Source organism: Vidua macroura, chromosome 5 (genome assembly GCF_024509145.1).
Source record: "Vidua macroura isolate BioBank_ID:100142 chromosome 5, ASM2450914v1, whole genome shotgun sequence".
NCBI classification, from domain to species: domain Eukaryota; kingdom Metazoa; phylum Chordata; class Aves; order Passeriformes; family Viduidae; genus Vidua; species Vidua macroura.
The window spans coordinates 72,990,153-73,016,317 of record NC_071575.1 but is presented as its reverse complement, the minus strand read 5'-3'; the positions used below and the strand labels follow the sequence as shown (position 1 = coordinate 73,016,317).

At 55.8% G+C, this 26,165-nt stretch overlaps 1 protein-coding gene across 1 annotated transcript in view; it reads left to right on the top strand.

The window, feature by feature from the left end:
• Window positions 1-16,214, top strand: part of MAPK8IP2 (mitogen-activated protein kinase 8 interacting protein 2) — a 34,356-nt gene extending 18,142 nt beyond the window's left edge. Inside the window, exons 8-13 of the mRNA XM_053978336.1 lie at window positions 501-673; window positions 4,208-4,317; window positions 10,264-10,383; window positions 12,072-12,142; window positions 13,380-13,478; window positions 15,798-16,214. Of these exons, the coding sequence (XP_053834311.1) occupies window positions 501-673; window positions 4,208-4,317; window positions 10,264-10,383; window positions 12,072-12,142; window positions 13,380-13,478; window positions 15,798-15,870 (646 nt within the window). The 3' untranslated portion in view covers window positions 15,871-16,214. The remainder of the gene's footprint in view (window positions 1-500; window positions 674-4,207; window positions 4,318-10,263; window positions 10,384-12,071; window positions 12,143-13,379; window positions 13,479-15,797) is intronic.
• The last annotated feature ends 9,951 nt before the right edge of the window (window positions 16,215-26,165 follow it).

The window sequence follows — 26,165 nt, the reverse complement described above, 5'->3', positions numbered from 1 at the left end:
GGGCTGTAAGTCTGGGGCTGACCAGGGGGTCAGGGCAGTGATTTTGGGCTGCCCAGGAGGTCAGGGCAGTGAATTTGGACTGACCAGGAGGTCACGGACGTGGCTTTGGGGCTGCCCAGGAGGTCAGGGCAGTGAATTTGGGCTGCCCAGGAGGTCAGGGCTGTAAGTTTGGGGCTGGCCAGGAGGTCAGGGCAGTGAATTTGGGCTGCCCAGGATGTCAGGGCAGTGAATTTGGACTGACCAGGAGGTCACGGACGTGGCTTTGGGGCTGCCCAGGAGGTCAGGGCAGTGAATTTGGGCTGCCCAGGAGGTCAGGGCTGTAAGTTTGGGGCTGGCCAGGAGGTCAGGGCTGTAAGTTTGGGGCTGACTAGGAGGTCATGGCAGTGAATTTGGACTGACCAGGAGGTCAGGGACGTGGCTTTGGGGCTGCCCAGGAGGTCAGGGCAGCGCCTTTGGGGCTGTCCGCGTCCCCACGCCGATCCCTCCGCGCGTGCCCCCAGGTTCATCCCGCGCCACGAGGACGAGCTGGAGCTGGACGTGGACGACCCCATCCTGGTGGAGCTGGAGGAGGACGATTACTGGTACCGGGGCTACAACATGCGGACGGGCGAGCGCGGCATCTTCCCCGCCTTCTACGCCCACGAGGTGGTGGGGCAGGCCCGCGACGCCGTGGGTACGAGCCCGGGGGCTCCGGGGGGCTTTGGGGCGCCCTCCCTGTGAGAAGGGAGCTTTACTCTTCAGCATTTTTGATTTTTAGTTAGGGGGTTTTCCTTAAGGGGGTAAAAGCGTTGGGTGTGTGGCCGTAGCGTGGTCACAGTGCTCTATTGCAACAGTTTTTCTGTTTCTATGTTTAGCTGCCTATCTTTATTTATATATTTATTTCTGTTATTTATTTCTATATTTCTAGATTTTTTCTATATTTCTGTATTTATTTCTATATTTCTCTATTCATTTCTATATTTCCACATTTATTTCTATTATTTATTTCTATTATTCATTTCTATATTTCTACATTCATTTCTATTATTTATTTCTATATTTCTACATTTATTTCTATTATTTATTTCTATATTTCTGTATTTATTTCTATATTTCTACATTTATTTCTATTATTTATTTCTATATTTCTACATTTATTTCTATATTTATTTCTATATTTCTACATTTATTTCTATTATTTATTTCTATATTTCTACATTTATTTCTATTATTTATTTCTATATTTCTGTATTTATTTCTATATTTCTACATTTATTTCTATTATTTATTTCTATATTTCTACATTTATTTCTATTATTTATTTCTATATTTCTGTATTTATTTCTATATTTCTACATTTATGTCTATATTTATTTCTAGATTTCTACATTTATTTCTAGATTTCTACATTTATTGCTATTATTTATTTCTATATTTATTTCTATATTTATTTCTATATTTCGACATTCATTTCTATTATTTATTTCCATATTTATTTCTATATTTCTACATTTATTTCTAGATTTCCAGATTTCTTTTTCTATATTTATTTTCCTTTTTTATTGCATTGATTGCATACATATTTGCGAGGATTATACATTTTTAAACACTTCTTTGAGTCCTTTCACACGCTCTGGGGATTTTTTCGCTTGGTTCCACCCCTGACCTGCTGCGCGATAGCGAATATTTGATTTTTGGGATGGCATTTTTTCACAATGTTTATGCTGGTTTTTTCCACAATGTGTACGTCAATTCTTCACAACAACGAGTGAGGAGTTATTGACGGTCGAGTGGCAGAGGGGCTGGGGGCACAAAGCCTGTGAGGAACTGAGCTGGGGGTGCTCAGCCTGGAGAAAAGGAGACTCAGGGCTGGCCTCAGCTCTCTCCACAGCTCCTGAAAGGTGCCTGTGCTCAGCTGGGCTTGGGCTCTGTCTCCAGGCAGCACTGACAGAGCCAGAGCACACAGGCTCAGGCTGAGCCCAGGGAAATTCAGGTTGGATATCAGGAAAAAGCTTTTCCAGAAAGGTGATAAAGTTCTGGAATGGCTGCCCGGGGAGGTGGTGGGGTCACCACCCCTGGATGTGTTTAAAAAGCCTGGATGTGGCACTGGGTGCCAGGGTCTGCCTGAGCTCTTGGGCTGGGCTGGGCTCGATGCTCTTGGAGGTCTCTCCCAACCCAGGGATTCTGGGAATTCTGGGAATTCTGTGTGTGACTGTGTGATTCTGTGTGATTCTGTGTGATTCTGTGTGATTGTGTGTGATTCTGTGATTCCGTGTGATCCCGTTATTGTGTGGTTCTGTGATTCCATGGTTGTGTGTGATTCTGTGACTGTGCGATTCTGTGATCCCGTGTGATTCCATGATCCTGTGATCCTCTGTGATCCCGTGTGATTCCATGATTCTGTGATCCTCTGTGATCCCGTGTGATTCCATGATTCTGTGATCCTCTGTGATCCTGTGTGATTCCATAATCCTGTCATCCTCTGTGATCCTGTGTGATTCCATGATTCTGTGATCCTGCATGGTTCCATGATTCTGTGATCCTCTGTGATCCCCTGTGATTCTGTGATTCCATGATTCCGTGATGCTGTGATCCTGTGTGACTGTGTGTGATACTGCGATTCTCTGATTGTGTGGTGCTGTGTGATTCCATGATTGTGTGTGATTCCTTGATTCTGTGTGATTCCATGATTGTGTGTGATTCCCTGATTCCGTGATTGTGTGATTCCATGAATTCTGTGTGATTCCATGACTGTGTGATTCTGTGATTGTGTGATTCCATGATTCCGTGATTGTGTGATTCCGTGAATTCTGTGTGATTCCCCGATTCTGTGTGATTCCTGATCCCGTGATTGTGTATTCCGTGAATTCTGTGTGATTCTGTGAATTCTGTGTGATTCCCTGATTCTGTGTGATTCCTGATCCCGTGACTGTGTGATTCCCTGATTCTGTGATTGTGTGATTCCCTGATTCCCTGATCCCGTGATTGTGTGATTCCCTCATTCTGTGTGCTTCCCTGATTCTGTGTGATTCTGTGATTGTGTGATTCCTGATCCCGTGATCGTGTAATTCCATGATTGTGTGATTCCTGATCCCATGATTGTGTGATTCCGTGAATTCTGTGTGTGATTATTGTGACTGTGTGATTCCCTCATTCTGTGTGATTCCCGATCCCGTGAATTCTGTGTGATTCCCTGATTCTGTGTGATTCCTGATCCCGTGACTGTGTGATTCCCTGATTCCCTGATCCCGTGATTGTGTGATTCCCTCATTCTGTGTGATTCCTGATCCCGTGATTGTGTGATTCTGTGAATTCTGTGTGATTCCTGACCTCGTGATTGTGTGATTCCGTGAATTCTGTGTGATTCCTGACCTCGTGATTGTGTGATTCTGTGAATTCTGTGTGATTCCTGATCCCGTGACTGTGTGATTCCGTGATTGCGTGATTCCCTGATTCCCTGATCGCGTGACTGTGTGATTCCCTCGTTCTGTGTGCTTCCCTGATTCTGTGTGATTCTGTGTTTGTGTGATTCCTGATCCCGTGATCGTGTAATTCCATGATTGTGTGATTCCTGATCCCATGATTGTGTGATTCCGTGAATTCTGTGTGATTCCCTGATTCTGTGTGTAATTATTGTGACTGTGTGATTCCCTCATTCTGTGTGATTCCTGATCCCGTGAATTCTGTGTGATTCCCTCATTCTGTGTGATTCCTGATCCCGTGACTGTGTGATTCTGTGAATTCTGTGTGATTCTGTGAATTCTGTGTGATTCCCTGATTCTGTGTGATTCCTGATCCCGTGACTGTGTGATTCCCTGATTCTGTGATTGTGTGATTCCCTGATTCCCTGATCCCGTGAATTCTGTGTGATTCCCTCGTTCTGTGTGATTCCTGATCCCGTGACTGTGTGATTCCCTGATTCTGTGTGATTCCTGATCCTGTGATTGTGTGATTCCGTGAATTCTGTGTGATTCCCTCATTCTGTGTATGATTATTGTGACTGTGTGATTCCCTCATTCTGTGATTGTGTGATTCCCTGATTCCCTGATCCCGTGACTGTGTGATTCCCTCATTCTGTGTGATTCCTGATCCCGTGACTGTGTGATTCCATGATTGCGTGATTCCCTGATCCCGTGAATTCTGTGTGCTTCCCTCGTTCTGTGTGCTTCCCTGGCTCCGTCACGCCGGCCCTCGGCGGTTCCTGACGCCGTCCGTGCCGTCTCCGCAGGCCTGAAGAGGAACCCGTGCTGGCTGGAGCGGTTCAACGTGCAGTTCCTGGGCTCCGTGGAGGTGCCCTACCACCAGGGCAACGGCATCCTCTGCGCCGCCATGCAGAAGGTGAGCGGGGAGCGCGGCCCACCCGCCTGCTTCCGCGGAAATATTTCAATTTCTGTGGCAAAGGTCATAAAAACCCCGCGGGAAATTTCAATTTGTGTGGCACAGGTCATAAAAACCCTGCGGGAAATTTAAATTTGTGTGGCACAGGTCATAAAAACCCTGCGGGAAATTTAAATTTGTGTGGCACAGGTCATAAAAACCCGCAGGAAATTTCAATTTCTATGGCACAGGTCATAAAAACCCGCGGGAAATTTAAATTTCTATGGCACAGGTCATAAAAACCCGTGGGAAATGTAAATTTGTGTGGCACAGGTCATAAAAACCCTGCAGGAAATTTAAATTTGTGTGGCACAGGTCATAATAACCCGCCTGCTTCTGCTGAAATATTTAAATTTCTGTGCCAAAGGTCATAAAAACCCGCGGGAAATTTAAATTTGTGTGGCACAGGTCATAAAAACCCGCGGGAAATTTCAATTTCTATGGCACAGGTCATAAAAACCCGTGGGAAATGTAAATTTGTGTGGCAAAGGTCATAAAAACCCCGCGGGAAATTTAAATTTCTATAGCACAGGTCATAATAACCCACCTGCTTCTGCGGGAAATTTAAATTTCTATGGCACAGGTCATAAAAACCCGCGGGAAATTTCAATTTCTATGGCACAGGTCATAAAAACCCTGCGGGAAATTTAAATTTCTATGGCACAGGTCATAAAAACCCTGCGGGAAATTTAAATTTCTATAGCACAGGTCATAAAAACCCACCTGCTTCTGCAGGAAATATTTAAATTTCTATGGCACAGGTCATAAAAACCCACCTGCTTCTGCAGGAAATATTTAAATTTCTATAGCACAGGTCATAAAAACCCGCGGGAAATGTAAATTTGTGTGGCACAGGTCATAAAAACCCGCGGGAAATTTAAATTTCTATGGCACAGGTCATAAAAAACCCACAGGAAATTTAAATTTGTGTGGCACAGGTCATAAAAACCCACCTGCTTCTGCAGGAAATATTTAAATTTCTATGGCACAGGTCATAAAAACCCTGCGGGAAATTTAAATTTGTATAGCACAGGTCATAAAAACCCTGCAGGAAATTTAAATTTCTATGGCACAGGACATAAAAACCCACCTGCTTCTGCAGGAAATTTCAATTTGTGTGGTACAGGTCATAAAAACCCACCTGCTTCTGCAGGAAATATTTAAATTTCTATGGCACAGGTCATAAAAACCCTGCGGGAAATTTAAATTTGTATAGCACAGGTCATAAAAACCCTGCAGGAAATTTAAATTTCTATGGCACAGGACATAAAAACCCACCTGCTTCTGCAGGAAATTTAAATTTGTGTGGCACAGGTCATAAAAACCCGGCTGGGAATCACCTGCTTCAGCGGGAAATTTCAATTTGTGTGGCACAGGTCATAAAAACCCGTGGGAAATTTAAATTTCTATGGCACAGGTCATAAAAACCAGCGGGAAATTTAAATTTGTGTGGCACAGGTCATAATAACCCGCCTGCTTCTGCTGAAATATTTCAATTTGTGTGGCACAGGTCATAAAAACCCGTGGGAAATTTCAATTTGTATGGCAAAGGTCATAAAAACCCGCCTGCTTCTGCTGAAATATTTAAATTTGTGTGGCACAGGTCATAAAAACCCTGCGGGAAATTTAAATTTGTGTGGCACAGGTCATAAAAACCCTGCGGGAAATTTAAATTTGTGTGGCAAAGGTCATAAAAACCCTGCGGGAAATTTAAATTTGTGTGGCACAGGTCATAAAAACCCTGCGGGAAATTTAAATTTGTGTGGCACAGGTCATAAAAACCCCGCGGGAAATTTAAATTTCTATGGCACAGGTCATAAAAACCCTGCGGGAAATTTAAATTTGTGTGGCACAGGTCATAAAAACCCCGCGGGAAATTTAAATTTCTATAGCACAGGTCATAAAAACCCACCTGCTTCTGCAGGAAATATTTAAATTTCTATGGCACAGGTCATAAAAACCCACCTGCTTCTGCTGAAATATTTAAATTTGTGTGGCACAGGTCATAAAAACCCTGCGGGAAATTTCAATTTGTGTGGCACAGGTCATAAAAACCCACGGGAAATTTAAATTTCTATAGCATAGGTCATAAAAACCCGCGGGAAATTTAAATTTCTATGGCACAGGTCATAAAAACCCTGCGGGAAATTTAAATTTGTGTGGCACAGGTCATAAAAACCCGCGGGAAATTTCAATTTCTATGGCACAGGTCATAAAAACCCTGCGGGAAATTTAAATTTCTATGGCACAGGTCATAAAAACCCACCTGCTTCTGCAGGAAATATTTAAATTTCTATAGCACCGGTCATAAAAACCCCGCGGGAAATTTAAATTTGTGTGGCACAGGTCATAAAAACCCGGCCCAAACCCGCCTGCTTCTGCAGGAAATTTAAATTTGTGTGGCACAGGTCATAAAAACCCGGCTGGGAATCACCTGCTTCAGCGGGAAATTTCAATTTGTGTGGCACAGGTCATAAAAACCCGCGGGAAATTTAAATTTCTATGGCACAGGTCATAAAAACCCACCTGCTTCAGCGGAAAATTTAAATTTGTGTGGCACAGGTCATAAAAACCCACGGGAAATTTAAATTTGTGTGGCACAGGTCATAAAAACCCACGGGAAATTTAAATTTCTATAGCACAGGTCATAAAAACCCACCTGCTTCTGCAGGAAATATTTAAATTTCTATAGCACAGGTCATAAAAACCCGCGGGAAATTTCAATTTCTATGGCACAGGTCATAAAAACTCTGCGGGAAATTTAAATTTCTATGGCACAGGTCATAAAAAACCCACGGGAAATTTAAATTTGTGTGGCACAGGTCATAAAAACCCGCAGGAAATTTAAATTTCTATGGCAGAGGTCATGAAAAGCCGCGGGAAATTTCAATTTCTATGGCACAAATTTCATATTTTATTGTTACATTTTTATGGCATTCGATTTTTAGGTCATATCTGATAGGGTTATCAGAAGGTATTATTATTATTATATATTAATTAATATGGAGATATTATATATCATAATTTATAACATTGATTCTATGTGACAATATATTACATTGTAATTATTAATTATAATATTATATATTGATTATTTTATATGTAACATATTTTTACGGCATAGGTCATATCTGATTGGGTTGTCAGAAGGTATTTTTATTATTAATATATTATAATATATTAAAAAATTAAATATAATTAATATATTAATATAATTAATATATTATGCATTAATTACTCTAGAGATACTATATATCATAATTAATATTATAACACTGATTCTGTATAACTATATCTCACATTATAATTATTAATTATAATATAATACATTTAGTATTTTATATGTAAAATTTTTTATGGCACAGGTCATATCTGGTAGGGTTATCAGAAGGTATTTTTATTATTATAAATTAATTATTGTATAGATATTATTTATCATAATTAATATTTTAACATTAATTCTATATAACTATATATTAATTATATAACTATTATAACTATTTATTAATTCTATATAACTATATAACTATTAATTCTATATAACGATATATTACATTATAATTATTAATGATAATATTATATATTCATTATTTTATATGTAAAAGTTTTATGGCACAGGTCATATCTGATAGGATTATCAGAAGGTATTTTTATTATGATATATATTATAATTCATAATTTATAACATTAATTCTCTATAACTGCATATTACATTATAATGATTAATGATAATGTTATATATTCATTATTTTATATGTAGCATATTAATACACGATATAAATAATATGCTTGTAATATAAATAATAATATAAATAATAAATTACATAATGCAATTAATGTAATAGAAATTATATTTATTATTATATTAGTGTTTAATAGCATAAATAATATTATTATTTAATAATATAAAAATATTTATATAAATGAACATATATAATATATAATAATTATATAATTATTAATAAATATTAAACCACTATTATTGTCAGATCGAACTGTAATTAACAGCACGCACTCAGTTCATTGGTTTTTGTGAATTTCTTTATTTTTGGTCCTTTCCACACCTTTTCTCCTCATTCCCATGGAACAGGTGCAGCCTGCTCTCTTCCCAGGAATAATTTGTTATTAACCAACTTTTCACTCTCAAAACTGTTCTGCAATCCTGAGAACGGAAAGTCAGTTGATAAATAATAATAATATGAAAAGTCAGTTGATAATATGAAAATTCAGATGATAATAATAGTAATAATAATAATAATAATAATAATAATAATAGTTGTAATAATAATAATAATAATAATAATAATAATAATAATACTACAAAAAGTCAGTTGATAATATGAAAATTCAGATGATAATAATAGTAATAATAGTAATAATAGTAATAATAATAATAATAACAATAACAATAGTAATAATAATAATAATAATACGAAAAGTCATTTGATAATATGAAAATTCAGATAATAATAATAATAATAATAATAATAATAATAATAGTTGTAACAATAACAATAACAACAATAATAATAATAATACGAAAAGCCAGTTGATAATATGAAAATTCAGATAATAATAATAATAATAATAATAATAATAATAATAATTTGATAATATGAAAATTCCGTTAACAATATGAAGTCAGTTAATAATATGAAAAACTAATAACTAATAAATAATAATGATAATTAATAATTAATTTACATTTACAGTTTTTTCCTTTTACAATTTTTACCTGTTATGATTTTTACCTTTAACAATTTCACCTTTAATGATTTTATCTTTTACGATTCTACCTTTTGTGATTTTACCTTTTACAATTTTTACCTTTTGTGATTTTACCTTTTACAATTTTTACCTTTTATAATTTTTACCTCTTATGATTTTACCTTTTACGATTTTACCTTTTACGACTTTTACCTTCTATGATTTTTACCTTTTATAATTTTTGCCTTTTACGATTTTTACCCTTTATAATTTTTACCTTTTATGATTTTACCTTATTGAATTTTTACCTCTTACGATTTTACCTTTTTTACGATTTTACCTTTTTTTACGATGTTACCGTTTGTGATTTTCACCTTTTTTTTCGATGTTACCATTTGTGATTTTTACTTTTTTACGATATTACCATTTGTGATTTTTGCCATTTTTATGATGTTACCGTTTGTGATTTTTGCCTTTTTTACGATGTTACCGTTTGTGATTTTTGCCTTTTTTACGATGTTACCGTTTGTGATTTTTACCTTTTACGATGTTACCGTTTGTGATTTTTGCCTTTTTTACGATGTTACCGTTTGTGATTTTTACCTTTTACGATGTTACCGTTTGTGATTTTTACCTTTTACGATATTACCGTTTGTGATTTTTACCTTTTTACGATGTTACCGTTTGTGATTTTGCCTTTGACGATGTTACCGTTTGTGATTTTTGCCTTTCTATGATTTTACCGTTTGTGATTTTTGCCATTTTTTCGATGTTACCGTTTGTGATTTTTGCCTTTTTTATGATTTTACCGTTTGTGATTTTTACTTTTTTACGATATTACCATTTGTGATTTTTGCCATTTTTATGATGTTACCGTTTGTGATTTTCACCTTTTTTTACGATGTTACCGTTTGTGATTTTCACCTTTTTTTACGATGTTACCGTTTGTGATTTTTACTTTTTTACGCTGTTACCATTTGTGATTTTTACCTTTTTATGATTTTACCGTTTGTGATTTTTGCCATTTTTACGATGTTACCGTTTGTGATTTTTACCTTTTTTTTACGATGTTACCGTTTGTGATTTTTACCTTTTTACGCTGTTACCGTTTGTGATTTTTACTTTTTACGATGTTACCGTTTGTGATTTTGCCTTTGGCGATTTGCCCTCACTCAATGTTGACCTTTCCGCGTTTCCCAGATCGCCACCACCAGGAAGCTGACGGTGCACCTGCGGCCCCCGGCCAGCTGTGACCTGGAGGTGACACTGCAGGGCATCAAACTCATCCTCACCGTCACCGAGTACAGCCCCGAGCGCGAGGTCCGGGCCCGCCGCCCCACCGGCAGGGACGGGTTTGGGGGGGACCTGGGGGGGACCGGAGAAGATATGGGGGGACAGGGAAGGGGTCTGGGGGTGACCAGGAAGGGACAGAAGGTTTAGGGGGACCTGGGGAGGACAGGGAAGGGACAACAGAAGGTTTGGGGTGACCTGGAAGGGACAACAGAAGGTTTGGGGTGACCTGGAGGGGATGGGGGAAAGTTTGGGGGGCACCAGGAGGGGACAGGAGAAGGTTTGGGGTGACCAGGAGGGGATGGAAGGGGACTGGGGGTGACCAGGAGGGGATGGGAGAAGGTTTGGGGGGACCAGAGGGGGACAGGAGAAGGTTTGGGGGGAACCAGGGTGGGACAGGGGAAGGTTTGGGGTGACCTGAGGGGGACGGGAGAAGGTTTAGGGGGACTGGGAGGGGACAGGAGAAGGTTTGGGGGGACAGGGAAGGGGACTGGGGGTGACCAGGAGGGGATGGAAGGGGACTGGGGGTGACCAGGAGGGGACAGGAGAAAATTTAGGGGGACCTGGAAGGGACAACAGAAGGTTTGGGGTGACCTGGAGGGGATGGGGGAAAGTTTGGGGGGCACCAGGAGGGGACAGGAGGTTTGGGGTGACCAGGGTGGGACAGGAGAAGGTTTGGGCTGACCTGGAAGGGACAACAGAAGGTTTGGGGTGACCTGGAGGGGATGGGGGAAAGTTTGGGGGGCACCAGGAGGGGACAGGAGAAGGTTTGGGGTGACCTGGGGGGGATGGGAGAAGGTTTGGGGGGACCTGGAAGGGACAACAGAAGGTTTGGGGGGACCAGAGGGGACAGGGGAAGGTTTGGGGTGACCAGGAGGGGATGGAAGGGGACTGGGGGTGACCAGGAGGGGACGGGAGAAGGTTTAGGGGGACAGGGAGGGGACAGGAGAAGGTTTGGGGTGACCTGGGGGGGATGGGAGAAGGTTTGGGGGGGATGGGAGGGGACGGAGGAAGGTTTGGGGTGTCCTGGCGGGGTCAGGAGAAGGTTTGGGGGGACAGGGAAGGGGACTGGGGGTGACCAGGAGGGGATGGGAGAAGGTTTAGGGTGACCTGGGGGGGACAGGAGAAGGTTTGGGGGTGACCACGCGGTGAGGGGTGCAAGGGTCTGGGTTTGGGGGGTGAGGAGGTGGGTGGGGGGGCTCAGGGGTCTGGATTTGGGGGTGACCTGGAGGGGAGGGGTGCAGGGCTGTGGGTTTGGGGGGCAACAGGGAGGTGTGGGGTGATGGGGAGGTGAGGAATGTGGGGAGTGGGCTTGGGGGGTGATGAGGCGCTCAGATTTGGGGGTGACCACGAGCTCAGGGCTTTGGGGGGGTCTGAGTTTGGGGGGCAAGGAGGAAATGAGGGGCTCGGGGGTCTGGGTTTGGGGGTGCCCAGGACAGGAGGAATGTGGGGGGTGGGTTTTGGGGGGCTCGGGGGTCTGGGTTTGGGGGTGCCCAGGACAGGAGGAATGTGGGGGGTGGGTTTTGGGGGTCTCAGGGGTCTGGGTTTGGGGGTGCCCGTGAGGTGTGTGGAGCAGATTCGGGGGTGCCCAGCAGGTGCTGGGTGCGGGGCTGTGGGTTTGGGGGCCGATGCCGAGGGGGGGGGGGGGGCACAGATTTTGGGGGGCTCCGGGCCCCCAGAGCTGACCCAGCCCCTCCTGTGCCCCCATCCTGCCACAGTTCGAGCGCTGCAGCCACTTCTTCCAGATGAAGAACATCTCCTTCTGTGGGTGCCACCCCCGGAACAGCTGGTGAGCCCCCTGCCCCCAGGGGCACCCCCAGACTGCCCAGGGCAACTCGAGACACCCCCTCACTCCATCCAGGGGCACCCCAAGGGACCCTCACCCTGCCCAGGGGCACCCCAAGGGACCCCCACCCCATCCAGGGGCACCCCAAGGGAACCTCACCCCATCCAGGGGCACCCTCACCCCATCCAGGGGTACCCCAAGGGACCCTCACCCCATCCAGGGGCACCCCAAGGGACCCTCACCCTGCCCAGGGGCACCCCAAGGGACACCCCGACCCTGCAAGGGGCACCCCAAGGGACCCTCACCCCATCCAGGGACACCCCAAGGGACCCCCACCCCATCCAGGGGCACCCTCACCCCATCCAGGGACACCCCAAGGGACCCTCACCCCATCCAGGGGCACCCCAAGAAACCCTCACCCAATTCAGGGGCGCCCCAAGGGACCCTCACCCTGCCCAGGGGCACCCCAAGGGACACCCCGACCCTGCAAGGGGCACCCCAAGGGACCCTCACCCCATCCAGGGACACCCCAAGGGACCCCCACCCCATCCAGGGGCACCCCAAAGGACCCTCACCCCATCCAAGGGCACCCCAAGGGACCCTCACCCCATCCAGGGACACCCCAAAGAGACCCTCACCCCATCCAGGGGCACCCCAAAGGACCCCCACCCCATCCAGGGGCGCCCCTACCCTATCAGGGGCGCCCCAAGGGACCCCCACCCCATCCAGGGGCGCCCCCACCCTATCAGGGGCACCCCAAGGGATCCCCACCCCATCCAGGGACACCCCAAGGAGACCCTCACCCAATTCAGGGGCACCCCAAGGGACCCTCACCCCATCCAGGGGCACCCCAAAGGACCCTCACCCAATTCAGGGGCACCCCAAGGGACCCCCACCCCATCCAGGGGCACCCCAAAGGACCCTCACCCAATTCAGGGGCACCCCAAGGGACCCCCACCCCATCCAGGGGCACCCCAAAGGACCCTCACCCAATTCAGGGGCACCCCAAGGGACCCCCACCCCATCCAGGGGCGCCCCCACCCTATCAGGGGCGCCCCAAGGGACCCCCACCCCATCCAGGGACACCCCAAGGGACCCCCGCCCACCCAGGGTGCCAGCCCGGAGCCCCCTGCCCGCCCCGGGGTGGCCGCCCCGGGGCTCTGGGGGTGCCCCCTGGCAGAGCCCGCCCGGGGCAGGTTTCGGGGTGCCCCCCTGAGCCCGTGCCCCCCCAAACCCGCAGCTATTTCGGGTTCATCACCAAGCACCCGGTGCTGAGCCGCTTCGCCTGCCACGTGTTCGTGTCGCAGGAGTCCATGAGACACGTGGCCGAGTGTGTCGGGTACGGCGGGGACACAGAGGGGACACAGAGGGGACACGGGGACACAGAGGGGACAGGGGGACACAGAGGGGACAGGGGGACACAGAGGGGACAGGGGGGCATGGGGACACAGAGGGGACAGGGGGGCATGGGGGACACAGAGGGGACAGGGGGGCACAGAGGGGACAGGGGGACATGGGGGACATGGGGACACGGGGACACAGAGGGGACAGGGGGACAGGGGGACACAGAGGGGACAGGGGGACACAGAGGGGGCAGGGGGACACAGAGGGGACAGGGGGACATGGGGGACATGGGGACAGGGGGGACACGGGGGACACGAGGGACAGGGGGGCATGGGGACACAGAGGGGGCAGGGGGACACGGGGACACAGAGGGGACAGGGGGACAGGGGGACACAGAGGGGGACACGGGGACACAGAGGGGACAGGGGGACACAGAGGGGACAGGGGGACTTGGGGGACATGGGGGACACGGGGGACACGAGGGACAGGGGGGCATGGGGACACAGAGGGGACAGGGGGACAGGGGGACACAGAGGGGACAGGGGGACACAGAGGGGGACATGGGGTACACGAGGACATGGGGGGCATGGGGTGGCACAGGGGGCATGGGGGTATTGGGGCTGGAGGTTTTGGGGGGTCTGAGTGCCAGGGGATCGGGGCTCACGGGGGTTGGGGTGCCCGGGGTTGGGGTGCCGGGGATTGGGGTGCCGGGGATCGGGGCTCACGGGGGTTGGGGTGCCCGGGGTTGGGGTGCCCGGGATTGGGGTGCCGGGGATCGGGGCTCACGGGGATTGGGGTGCCCGGGGTTGGGGTGCCCGGGATTGGGGTGCCGGGGATTGGGGTGCCGGGGATTGGGGTCTGGGTGCAGCATTATGGCGTGCAGGGGGTCCGGCTGTGCAGGGGCCGGGGTCACGGGGTGCGGAGGTTTGGGGTGCTGAGGGCTGGGCATTGGGGCTGTGGGTGCCAGCGGACTGGGGGTGCTGTGGGGCCGGGGTCCGGCTGTGCCAGGTTTGGGGGTCTGGGGGGGCTGTGGGTCTGGCTGTGCCAGGTTTGGGGGTCTGGGGGGGCTGTGGGTCTGGCTGTGCCAGGTTTGGGGGTCTGGGGGTGCAGCTGTGCCAGGTTTGGGGGTCTGGGGGGGCTGTGGGGCCGGGGTCTGGCTGTGCCAGGTTTGGGGGTCTGGGGGTGCAGCTGTGCCAGGTTTGGGGGTCTGGGGGGGCTGTGGGGCCGGGGTCTGGCTGTGCCAGGTTTGGGGGTCTGGGGGGGCTGTGGGTCCGGCTGTGCCAGGTTTGGGGGTCTGGGGGTCCGGCTGTGCCAGGTTTGGGGGTCTGGGGGGGCTGTGGGTCTGGCTGTGCCAGGTTTGGGGGTCTGGGGGGGCTGTGGGTCTGGCTGTGCCAGGTTTGGGGGTCTGGGGGTGCAGCTGTGCCAGGTTTGGGGGGTCTGGGGGTCCAGCTGTGCCAGGTTTGGGGGTCTGGGGGGGCTGTGGGTCCGGCTGTGCCAGGTTTGGGGGTCTGGGGGGGCTGTGGGTCCGGCTGTGCCAGGTTTGGGGGTCTGGGGGTGCTGTGGGTCCGGCTGTGCCAGGTTTGGGGGTTTGGGGGGGCTGTGGGTCTGGCTGTGCCAGGTTTGGGGGTCTGTGGGTCCGGCTGTGCCAGGTTTGGGGGTCTGGGGGTGCAGCTGTGCCAGGTTTGGGGGTCTGGGGGTCCGGCTGTGCCAGGTTTGGGGGTCTGGGGGGGCTGTGGGTCTGGCTGTGCCAGGTTTGGGGGTCTGTGGGTCCGGCTGTGCCAGGTTTGGGGGTCTGGGGGTGCAGCTGTGCCAGGTTTGGGGGTCTGGGGGTCCGGCTGTGCCAGGTTTGGGGGTCTGGGGGGGCTGTGGGTCTGGCTGTGCCAGGTTTGGGGGTCTGGGGGGGCTGTGGGTCTGGCTGTGCCAGGTTTGGGGGTCTGGGGGTGCAGCTGTGCCAGGTTTGGGGGTCTGGGGGGGCTGTGGGGCCGGGGTCTGGCTGTGCCAGGTTTGGGGGTCTGGGGGTGCAGCTGTGCCAGGTTTGGGGGTCTGGGGGGGCTGTGGGGCCGGGGTCTGGCTGTGCCAGGTTTGGGGGTCTGGGGGGGCTGTGGGTCCGGCTGTGCCAGGTTTGGGGGTCTGGGGGGGCTGTGGGTCTGGCTGTGCCAGGTTTGGGGGCGCTGTGGGTGCCGGCTCCGGGGGTACCAGCTCTGGGGGTGGCAGCCCCCGCTGGCGGGGTCTCGGTGGGTCCGGGGGTGCCGGGGGTGCCACGCCCTGAGCCCCCCGCCCTCGCTGACGCCCCCTCCCCACGGCCGCCCCCCAGCCGAGCGTTTCAGGAATATTACCAGGAGCACCTGGAGTACGCCTGCCCCACAGAGGACATCTACCTGGAGTAGGGTCCCTGCCACCCCCGGCACTCGGGGGCACCCCAGGGACGCCGTGTGACCCCAGGGACGTGGTGTCACCCCCGGGGACTCCGTGTCACCCTCGGGACTTGGTGTCACCCCCGGGGACTCGGGGTCACCCAGCCAGGGACTCTGTGTCACCCCCAGGGATTCTGGCACCCTTAGGGGCTCTGTGGGACCCCAGGGACTCGGGGTCACCCCAGAGACAAGGTGTCACCCGTGGGGACCCTGTGTGACCCCAGAGACTCTCTGTGTGACCCCCAGGGACTCCGTGTCACCCCCGGGGACTCCGTGTCACCCCAGGCACTCTGTGTCACCCCCGGGGTGGGGGGGGGGGGGACTCAATGTGTGACCCCAGAGGCTCTGCCCCCCCCCCCCCCCACGCCCACCCCCCACTTCTCGGGGGTCCGGGGGTCCCCTCGGGGGGTGACACAGCCCAGCGGGGGGGTGACACGGCCCGAGCAGCCCCCCCTGCATGAGCACGGCCAGCCCGGGGGGCAGCGGGCCCGCGGCCTTGGGGGCACGGGGGGGGCACCGGGGCGGGGTGGGGTGGGTGGGGGTCCGGGGGCAGCTCGGGGGGAGGAGGGGGGGGCATCTCCGCGCACCCCCGAACCCGCGCTGCCCCCCCAAAGGAACGGGGATCCCCCAGAGCTGCCCCCCCCCCCCCCCGCCCCGGGTGTGCTGCCCCTCGTGTCGGTGTCCCCGGCTGTCCCCCCCCCCCCCCCGCCCCGCCACCGAGCTCGGGCCCCGGGGGGGGTCCCGGGGCCGCCCCCTCCTCACTGCTGTGCCTGGTGGTCCCTCGCTTCGGCCCTGTCGCCCAGCGCTATCGTGACTATATCGCCACCCGCTCGATGTCCCGGTATTTATCTGTACTCAGCAGCCAGAGGAGCCCCGAGCCACTGTGCCACCCCGGCTGTCCCCACGCCGTTGTCACCCACTTGGTCTTTCAATAAAATATATGCTTGGTGTGAGCTGGGGACACTGCGGGGACAGGGCGGGGACACTGCGGGGACAGGGTGGGGACAGGGCTGGGGACAGGGGTGGGGACAGGGGTGGGACGGGGTGGGACGGGGTGGGGACACTGAGGGGACAGAGGCGGGGACACTGCTGGGGACAGGAGCCGGGACAGGGGTGGGGACACTGCGGGGACAGGGACGGGGACACTGCTGGGGACAGGGGCGGGACAGGGCTGGGGACAGGGGTGGGACGGGGTGGGGACACTGCGGGGACAGGGGCGGGACAGGGTGGGGACACTGCGGGGACAGGGCTGGGGACACTGAGGGGACAGAGGTGGGACAGGGGCGGGGACACTGCTGGGGACAGTGGTGGGGACAGTACTGGGACAGGGTTAGGGACACTGCGGGGACAGGGGTGGGGACACTGCTGGGGACAAGGGTGGGACAGGGCTGGGGACACTGCGGGGACAGGGGCGGGGACACTGCGGGGACAGGGGTGGGACAGGGCTGGGGACAGGGTTAGGGACACTGCGGGGACAGGGGTGGGACAGGGCTGGGGACAGGGTTAGGGACACTGCGGGGACAGGGCTGGGGACACTGCTGGGACACTGATGAGGACAGGTTTGGAGATGCTGCTGGGGACAGGGGTGGGACAGAGGTGGGGACACTGCTGGGGACAGAGATGGGGACAGTGCTGGGACACTCCTGGGGACAGGGTTGGGGACAGTATTGGGACAGGGGTGGGGACACTGCTGGGACAGTCCTGCTGCACTGCTCAGGACAGTGTTGGGGCACTGGTGGGACACTGCTGGGGACATGCGGGGCAGGGTGGGACACCCAGGGGAGCTGGGGACACCCAGGGGAGTTGGGGACACCCAGGGGAGTTGGGGACACGCAGGCAAGTGGGGACCCCCAGCCCAATCCCTGTCCCTTTGTCCCTTGGCCGTGCCTCCCGAGTGTCCCCCCCTGGCCCTGGGGACACGGCCGGGACCTGCTGGGGGTGTGACACTGGGGACAGCGGCATCGTGCCATTGGAGTGGCACCCGTGGGAGCCAGGGCACCCCAAAACTCACCCAGGAGCAGCCCAAAATTCAGTCAGGAAACCCCGAAATTTACCCAGAGACGCCCCAAAACTCATCCAGGAACACCCCAAATCTCGCTCAGGGACACCCCAAAATTCAGCCAAGGATACCCCAAAGTTCATCCGGGAATACCTCAAAATTCAACGGGGGACACCCCAAAATTCAACGAGGGACACCCCAAAACTCCTCCAGGAACACCCCAAAAGTCATCTGGCACACCTCAAATTTCATCCGGGAATATCCCAAAATTCAGCTGGGGACACCCCAAAATTCAACAGGGAACACCCCAAAATTCACCCACGGGGCTCTGTGCCTTGGGGGCTCCCGTCGTCCCCCCTTGTCCCCCCTTGGCCGGGACCACCCCGGGATGCGAGCGACCACAGGACCAGGCGGAGCTTTCTTATAAATTTATTACATAATAATAATAATAATTAATAATAATAATATAATATAAGAAACATAGATCTCTGTGGGGGATGTGTATCACAACGTCAAGGGGCGGGAGGCGAATGGCCGCACCTCCGTGACTCCGGAGAAGGAGAAAGCTCCTCCGAAAATCCATACAAAATTAAGGGTGAAGTCAAACTGACCCTGGGAAATTAAAAACGGAACGAAAACCCACAGGTGAGTCCGGCTGGGGGGACGGGACCGAGAGTGTGGCGGGGCCGGGCTGTGCACATGCAGCGGGCGTGAGGGCGTGGCACATGCATGGGCGGTGGGCGCGCGGCCGGACGGCGGCCGGACGGCCGGACGGCGGCCCCGCCACGGATGGGGCCGGCGGGGCCGTCGTCCCCCCCGGGAGCCGAGTGACCCGAGGGGGTTCTGCTCTTCGTCACAGTCGGGGGGTGGGGGGGGGGCGCGGGGTACGGACGGGCGGATGGAGTGGGGGGCGATGGCGCCGGGCTGGACAACGGAAAAATATCGACAGCTCGGGGGGGAAAAAAAAAAATCCCCTTTGGAAGCGGGGGGGGGAAAAGAAAAGGAAAAGTGTCTCCCTTTGTACAGCGGAAAAACCCGAGTGGTGGAGAAGCCATGAGAGGAATCACAGTAACCGCCGCGGCCCGGGGGCGGCGAGGCCGGGGGGCGGCGCGGCCGAGGGGTTGGCGTGGCCGAGCCGTGGTCAAGGGGTCGGCGTGGCCGAGAGGCCAAGCGGTGGTCAAAGGGTCAGCGCGGCCGATGGGCTGGCGCGGCCGAGGGTTGGTCAAAGGCTTGGCATGGCTGATGGGTTGGCGTGGCCGAGGGGTCGGCACGGCCAATGGGTTTGCCTGGCAAAGGGGTGGTCAAGGGCTTGGCGTGGCTGATGGCTTGGCACGGCCAAGGGGTCAACACGGCCAATGGATTGGCGTGGCCGAGGGGTGGTCAAGGGCTTGGCACGGCCAATGGATTGGCGTGGCCGAGGGGTTGGTGTAGCCAAGGGGCGCAAAGGGTCGGCACGGCCGATGGGTTGGCATGGCCAAGGGGTCAACACGGCCAGTGGATCGGCACGGCCAATGGGTTGGCTTGGCCAAGGGGTCAACATGGCCGATGGGCTGGCACGGCCAAAGGGCCAAGGGGTGGTCAGGGGGTCGGCACGGCCGAGGGGCTGGCATGGCCGAAGGATTGGCACGGCCAAAGGGCTGAGGCGTGGTCAAGGACTCGGCACAGCCAATGGATTGGCGTGGCCGAGGGGTCAGCATTGCCGATGGGTTGGCGTGGCCAAGTGGCCAAGGGGTGGTCAAGGGGTTGGCGCGGCCGGTGGGTTGGCGTGGCCGAGGGCTTGGCATGGCCAAGGGCCAAGGGTGCTCAAAGGGTCAGCACGGCTGAGGGGTCAGTGTGGCTCAGGGGTCAGTGTGGCTCAGGGCTCCATGGGTCTGAGGACTGACCAAGGGTTTGGCATGGCCAATGGCTTGGCATGGCCAAGGGGTCAGTGTGGTCAAGGGGCCAGCCTGGCCAATGGGTTGGCGTGGCCAAAGCACGGCCGAGGGGTCGGCACAGCCGATGGGTTGGCGTGGCCGAGGGGTCGGTGTGACCCCAGGATTGGCGTGGCCAAGGGGTCAGTGTGGCCAAAGGTTTGGCCTGGCTGAGGGGTCAGTGTGGCCAAAGGTTTGGCCTGGCTGAGGGGTCAGTGTGGCCAAAGGTTTGGCGTGGCCGATGCGCTGTTGTGACCGAGGGGTCGGCGTGACCCAGGGGTTGGCAGAGCCGGGGGGGTGACCGAGGGGTCAGCGCGGCCGATGGGTTGGCGTGGCCGAGGGGTCAGTGTGACCGGGGGTCGGCGCGGCCGAGGGGCCAGGCCGGGGTCAGGGGTCAGCTGGGCTCCCGCTCTGCCTTCTCCCGGATGGCTTTTCCAAAGGCAAGGTGGCCCTGGCTCTGGGGATGTCCGGAGCGGGGACGGGAGCTGGGGACACCGGGAATCGCTCCGTCCCCGCGGGAAGGGGACGGCAGCGCTTTGGGAACGGCCACGGCACCGGACCGCGGCCGAGGGGCACCCTGGGCTCCCGGCGGTGGCACCGTGGGGGTGACCCTGGCCGCGGGCACGGGGCCACCCTGGAGCCGGTGGCACCGCGGGGCACAGGCTGGGGGTGCAGAGGGGCAGCGGGGGGACACGGGGGACACGGAGGGGACAGCGGGGGTCTGTGCTGGCAGCTGGAGGGGCCGCCCCAGGCGAAGCCAGTTCGCCCGGGGACCCTGATGGCCTTTTGGAAGTCCCTTGTCCAGCTCTGCCACATCCCCGTGGCAGCGCAGGGGACAGGGACGGGCAGGGGACAGGGACAGACAGCGCAGGGGACAGGGACAGACAGCGCAGGGGACAGGGTGGGCAGGGGACAGGGACGGGCAGGACAGGGGACACGGGTGGGCAATGTAGGGGACAGGGATGGGGAAATGAGGGGGACAGGGATGAGCGGGGCAGGGGACACGGGTGGGCAATGCGGGGGACAAGGGAGAGCGGGGCAGGGGACAGGGATGAGTGGTGCAGAGGACAGGGATGGGCAGGACGGGGGACAGGGACGGGCAGGGGACAGGGACGGGCAGGGGACAGGGGACAGAGACGGGCAGGACGGGGGACAGGGATGGGTAGGACGGGGGACAGGGATGGGCAGGACGGGGGACAGGGATTGGCGGGGCAGGGGACAGAAGTGACGAGGACAGGGGACAGGATGAGCGCAGCGGGGCGCAGGAATGAGCGGGCGGGGGACAGGGATGAATGGGACAAGGGCACAGCGATGAGTGGCACAGGGGACAGGGATAAACGGGACAGGGATAAACGGGACAGGGGACAGGGACAGCAGGACGGGGAGGCTGCGGGGACACACCGGGCAGCTTGGTGGCAGCCCCGGGCGCTCCCGGGACGGGCAGCGCGGGTGGAAGTCGCCTTCTCTGGCGTGGCGCCTGACTGGGACGAGCCGTGGTGTCCCCGCGGGGCGGGTGACACTCAGTGTTCGCCAACACAGGTACGGCTGCAGCTGCTTCAGCGGGAGCTGGGGGTGCCGGCCGGGCACGGCCGCGGCTCCGCGGGCGCGGAGCGGGCACCGCCATTTCCGCCCTCGGGGGGCGCGGAGGAGGAGGAGGAGGAGGAGGAGGGAGAGGAAGGCTCCTCCGAAATGGCGAGAAGGCGCACAGCTCTCCGGTCCCAGAGCGAGCTTGAGCGGAGCGGTTGCGCTCCGCGGGTTCGGCCTCTCGCGGCGAGAGGCGGCCGCGGGCGGGGGGGTCTCCGTCTCGGTGTGGCCCCAAAAAACAGCTGCGGAAGGGGCGGAGACCCGGGGACACCCGGCGGGACGGCGCCGGGCTGCCCGCGCTCAGGCCGCCACTGTCACCTTCCACCCGCGCCCGTGGAGCCGCGGGGCGCGCCCGGGGCGGGCGGCGCCGGCGGAGCCCGGAGGGGACACGGGGGGCTCCGCGCGGGGGCACCGGGACACCGGTGCCACCCGGGGGACACCGAGAGCGCCGGGGGCTGCCGGGGGCTGCGGGGAGCTGGGGAGGGAGGGGAAGGGGAGGGACGGGGGGTAGGGACAGCAGGGACAGGGCAGGGACAGGCAGGGAGGGCAGGGTGGCCAAGCAGAGAGGGCAGTGCCAGGCAAGGGGTGGCCAGGCAGGGGTGGCCAGGCAGGGGTGGTCAGTGCCAGGCAGGGGTGGCCAGGCAGGGTGGTCAGTGCCAGGCAGGGTGGTCAGTGCCAGGCAGTGTGGCCAGGCAGGGGTGGTCAGTGCCAGGCAGGGTGGTCAGTGCCAGGCAGGGGTGGCCAGGGTGGTCAGGCAGGGGTGGTCAGTGCCAGGCAGGGCGGCCAGGCAGGGTGGTCAGTGCCAGGCAGGGCGGCCAGGCAGGGTGGTCAGTGCCAGGCAGGGTGGTCAGTACCAGGCAGGGGTAGCCAGGGAGATCAGGCAGAGTGGTCAGTGTCAGGCTGGGCAGTGCCAGGCAGGGTGGGCAGTGTCAGGCAGGGGTGGTCAGGGTGGTCGGGCAGAGCGGTCAGTGCCGGGCAGGGGTGGTCAGGGTGGTCAGGCAGGGGTGGTCAGTGCCAAGCAGGGTGGTCAGGATGGTCAGCGCCAGGCTGGGCAGTGCCAGGCAGGGTGGTCAGTGCCAGGCTGGGCAGTGCCAGGCAGGGGTGGTCAGGGTGGTCAGGCAGGGGTGGTCAGTGCCAAGCAGGGTGGTCAGGATGGTCAGTGCCAGGCTGGGCAGTGCCAGGCAGGGTGGTCAGTGCCAGGCAGGGTGGTCAGGATGGTCAGTGCCAGGCTGGGCAGTGCCAGGCAGGGTGGTCAGGATGGTCAGGCAGGGGTGGTCAGTGCCAAGCAGGATGGTCAGGATGGTCAGTGCCAGGCAGGGTGGTCAGTGCCAGGCAGGGTGGTCAGTGCCAGGCACGGGTGGTCAGTGCCAGGCTGGGCAGTGCCAGGACGTGCCGAGGGCCAGCACCAAGGGCACGCGGGTGGCGCAGCCGGGACCAGCGGTGGCCGTGCAGGGGCTTGGCCAAGCCGAGCGCTCGCGGGGGGCTCCGAGGGGACCCCCGTGTCCCCAAGGCGGGGACAGCCAGGTGCCAGGTGCGGGGTGGCGCGGCCGAAACGGCCACGGGCGCGTCCCCACGGGGATCCCCCAGGGGAGCAGCCCCGGGAAGGGACAGCCAAAGGAATTCCCGGGAATTCCCCAATCCCACAGCCGGGGAAGGAGCCCGCGCCATGGCACCGGGACGTGCTCCGCCCGCCCTGCGACATTCCGGCTCGCGACATTCCGGCTCGCGACATTCCCGCATGCGACATTCCCGCATGCGACATTCCCGCATGCGACATTCCCGGCGGGATGCGGAGGGGCCGGGAGCTCCCCGGGATCCCGGGATGTGCGGCGGGGCCCGTGGGGGGTGGCGGAGGGGGACGGGGACAGAGGGGACAGAGGGGACAGAGGGGACAGAGGGGACACGGGAGGCACAGGAGGGAGGCAGAGGTGGGTGGCACGGGATTGTCTGGGGTGGGATTTGGGGTGGGATCTGGGATGGGATTTGGGGTGGGAGCTGGGATGGGAGCTGGGATAGGATCTGGGGTGGGATTTGGGATGGGATTCGGGGTGGGAGCTGGGATGGGATCTGGGATGGGATTTGGGGTGGGATTTGGGATGGGATTTGGGGTGGGAGCTGGGATGCGATTTGGGGTGGGATCTGGGATGGGATTTGGGGTGGGAGCTGGGATGGGATCTGGGATGGGATTTGGGGTGGGATTTGGGGTGGGAGCTGGGATGGGATTTGGGGTGGGATTTGGGATGGGAGCTGGGATGGGATTTGGGGTGGGATTTGGGATGGGATTTGGGGTGAGAGCTGCCAGCCCGTCCCCGTTCCCGGAGTGTCCCGGGAATGCCGGACGGACGCAGCGGGAGCACGGGGTGGCACCGGCCGGGTGAGGGGTGGGGCTGGACTTGGGGACACGGGTGGGGTGGATCTGGGGGAGATGCGTGGGGTGAATTTGGAGGCACAGGTGGGACGGATTTGGCTGATAAGGGTGGGATGGATTTGGGGTGCGGGTAGGGTGAACTTGGGGGCACAGGTGGGGTGAATTGGGTGGATAAGGGTGGGATGGATTTGGGGTGCGGGTAGGGTGAACTTGGGGGCACAGGTGGGACGGATTTGGCTGATAAGGGTGGGAAGGATTTTGGGGTGCGGGTGGGCGGGCACAGGGCAGGGCTGGATTTAGGGGGCACGGGGAGGGCGGATTGCGGGACCGTGGGGCGGGGCTGGCACGGAGGATCTGGGGGGCGAGGGTGGCACTGGGTGACACAGCGGGGCTGGCAGGGCGGATCTGGGGACATTGGCGACATCGCGGGGACACGGCCGAGGGGCAGGACCTGAGCTCGGCAGGGGACACCTGGCGGGCGCGGTGGCACCCGCGGTGGCGCAGGGGAGGGGTCGGGAGGTGGCCGGGCTCACCGAGCCCGGCATTCCCGTTTTTTTTTTTTTTTTTTTTCCCGGGATATTTTTTTTTTTTTTTTTTTTCCCGGCTCGTCGCTCACCGGGCCGGCTCCGGGCCCGTCCCCGTTCCCGGCTGGGACAGAGGGATGGCAGCCGGGGACGGGGACAGGCCACGCGCCCCCGGTGGCTTCCGGGGAACGGCGGGTGTCGCCACGGGGGTGGTGAGGGCTCGGGGACAAGGAGATGGCACCGGGGACCCTCCTGGGGACAGCCGGGTGCCTGGCACAGGGCAGGGGACATCCCGGGGAGGTGCCGGTACCCCGACACAGGACAGGGGACACCCCGGGGGAGCTCCGGGCCCTTTTCCCTGGCAAGGTCGGAAAGGTTCGGAGATGTTGAGGGTCAGGACGGAGCTCCCTGTCCTCCCCTCTTAGCACCAGAAAAGTTTTTTTTTTTTTTTTTTTTTTTTTTTTTTTTTTTTTTTTTTGTTTTTTTTTTTTTTTTAATGCCTTCCTGGGGGCCTCGGCTTTTTGGGACCACCGAGCCCTCCCCTCCCGGCCAGCCGGGCACGCCCTGGCCACCCCGGCCCGGGGGACACGCGGGTGGCACCGGGGACACCGCCACGGGGGTCGGGATCCCCTCCTCCTCCGGGCATTGTCCCCGTGGCCACCGCCAGCCCTGGGACCCCCAAAATTGGGGACACGACCCCCGGGGACCTCCCTGCTGTGTGCCTGGAAGACTCGGTGTGTCCCAAAACGCAAGTTTGTGGTTTATATATTTTTTTTTTTTTTGTGTTATTTTTTTTTCTGTGTGTGTGTGTTTTTGTGATTTCTCTGAATCTTTACAAATCCAGAGCGTCTGAAAGGAGCTGTTCTGGGGGGGGGGGGGGGGGGAGAGAATTTTGGGGGTTTTTGTGGTGTGTTTAAAAAGACTTTTTCACATTCATTCAGTCGCTTAAAAACTCCCACGAGCCACGGGCGTCCCGGGAGCGTCTCCTCCAGTCCAGAGATAGGAATTTTTTTTAGGAAAATCCTAACAAAAATCAGGTGGCTATAGCTCTGGAGATATAGATATATAGATATTCTCTCTTTCCAAATATAGAGCTGCTTAAAAAGATGCAAAACGGGGGATGAGCAGGATTTTTGGGGGGCTGGAAGGGCGGGGGGGGGGGGGGGGGAGGATCCTGGAATTCGTTATTTCGTGGGGGTTTATCAGCTGCTCTCTAGATAAATGCACGGAGATTAAATAATTTCCCATCAACGCTTTCCCCCCCCCTTTGGAAAAACAAGACCCCAAGCCCAGAGGAAATCAAACCTTTCCCACCCCCCCCCGCCCCCTCCCCTCTAAACGTTGCCAAAGCGGTTTTTTTTTTTGTGGTTTTTTTGTTTGTTTTTTTTTTTTTTTGCTGCGGGATTCGTCCCCCTCCCCCAGCCTCCCGACATTCCCAAACATGCTTCGATCCATGCGCTCCTCGCTCCCTCTCACCCGGCCGGGGCAGCAGCTCAGAGTCCGGGGGGGTCCGACTGGCGGGGGGGGGGGGGGGCTCTTCTGGCACGGCCTGGCACGGCTCGGGGTGGCACGGCCGCCGCTGGAGCCTTCCCGGCCCTTCCTTCCTCCTTTCCTTCCTTCCTTCATTCCTCTTTTCCTTCATTCCTTCCTTTCTCCGGGAGCGCCGCCGGGATGGCCCCGCTGGAACCGCCGCCTCCGAGCCCGACGGGGACACCTGGGGGGGACCCGGGGCCACCTCCCGGCAGGGACACCTGGGGGGGACCCGGGGCCACCCCCGGCAGGGACACCTGGGGGGGACCCGGGGCCACCCCCCGGCAGGGACACCTGGGGGGGGGTTCAGGACCCGGGGCCACCCCCTGGCAGGGACACCTGGGGGGGGTTCA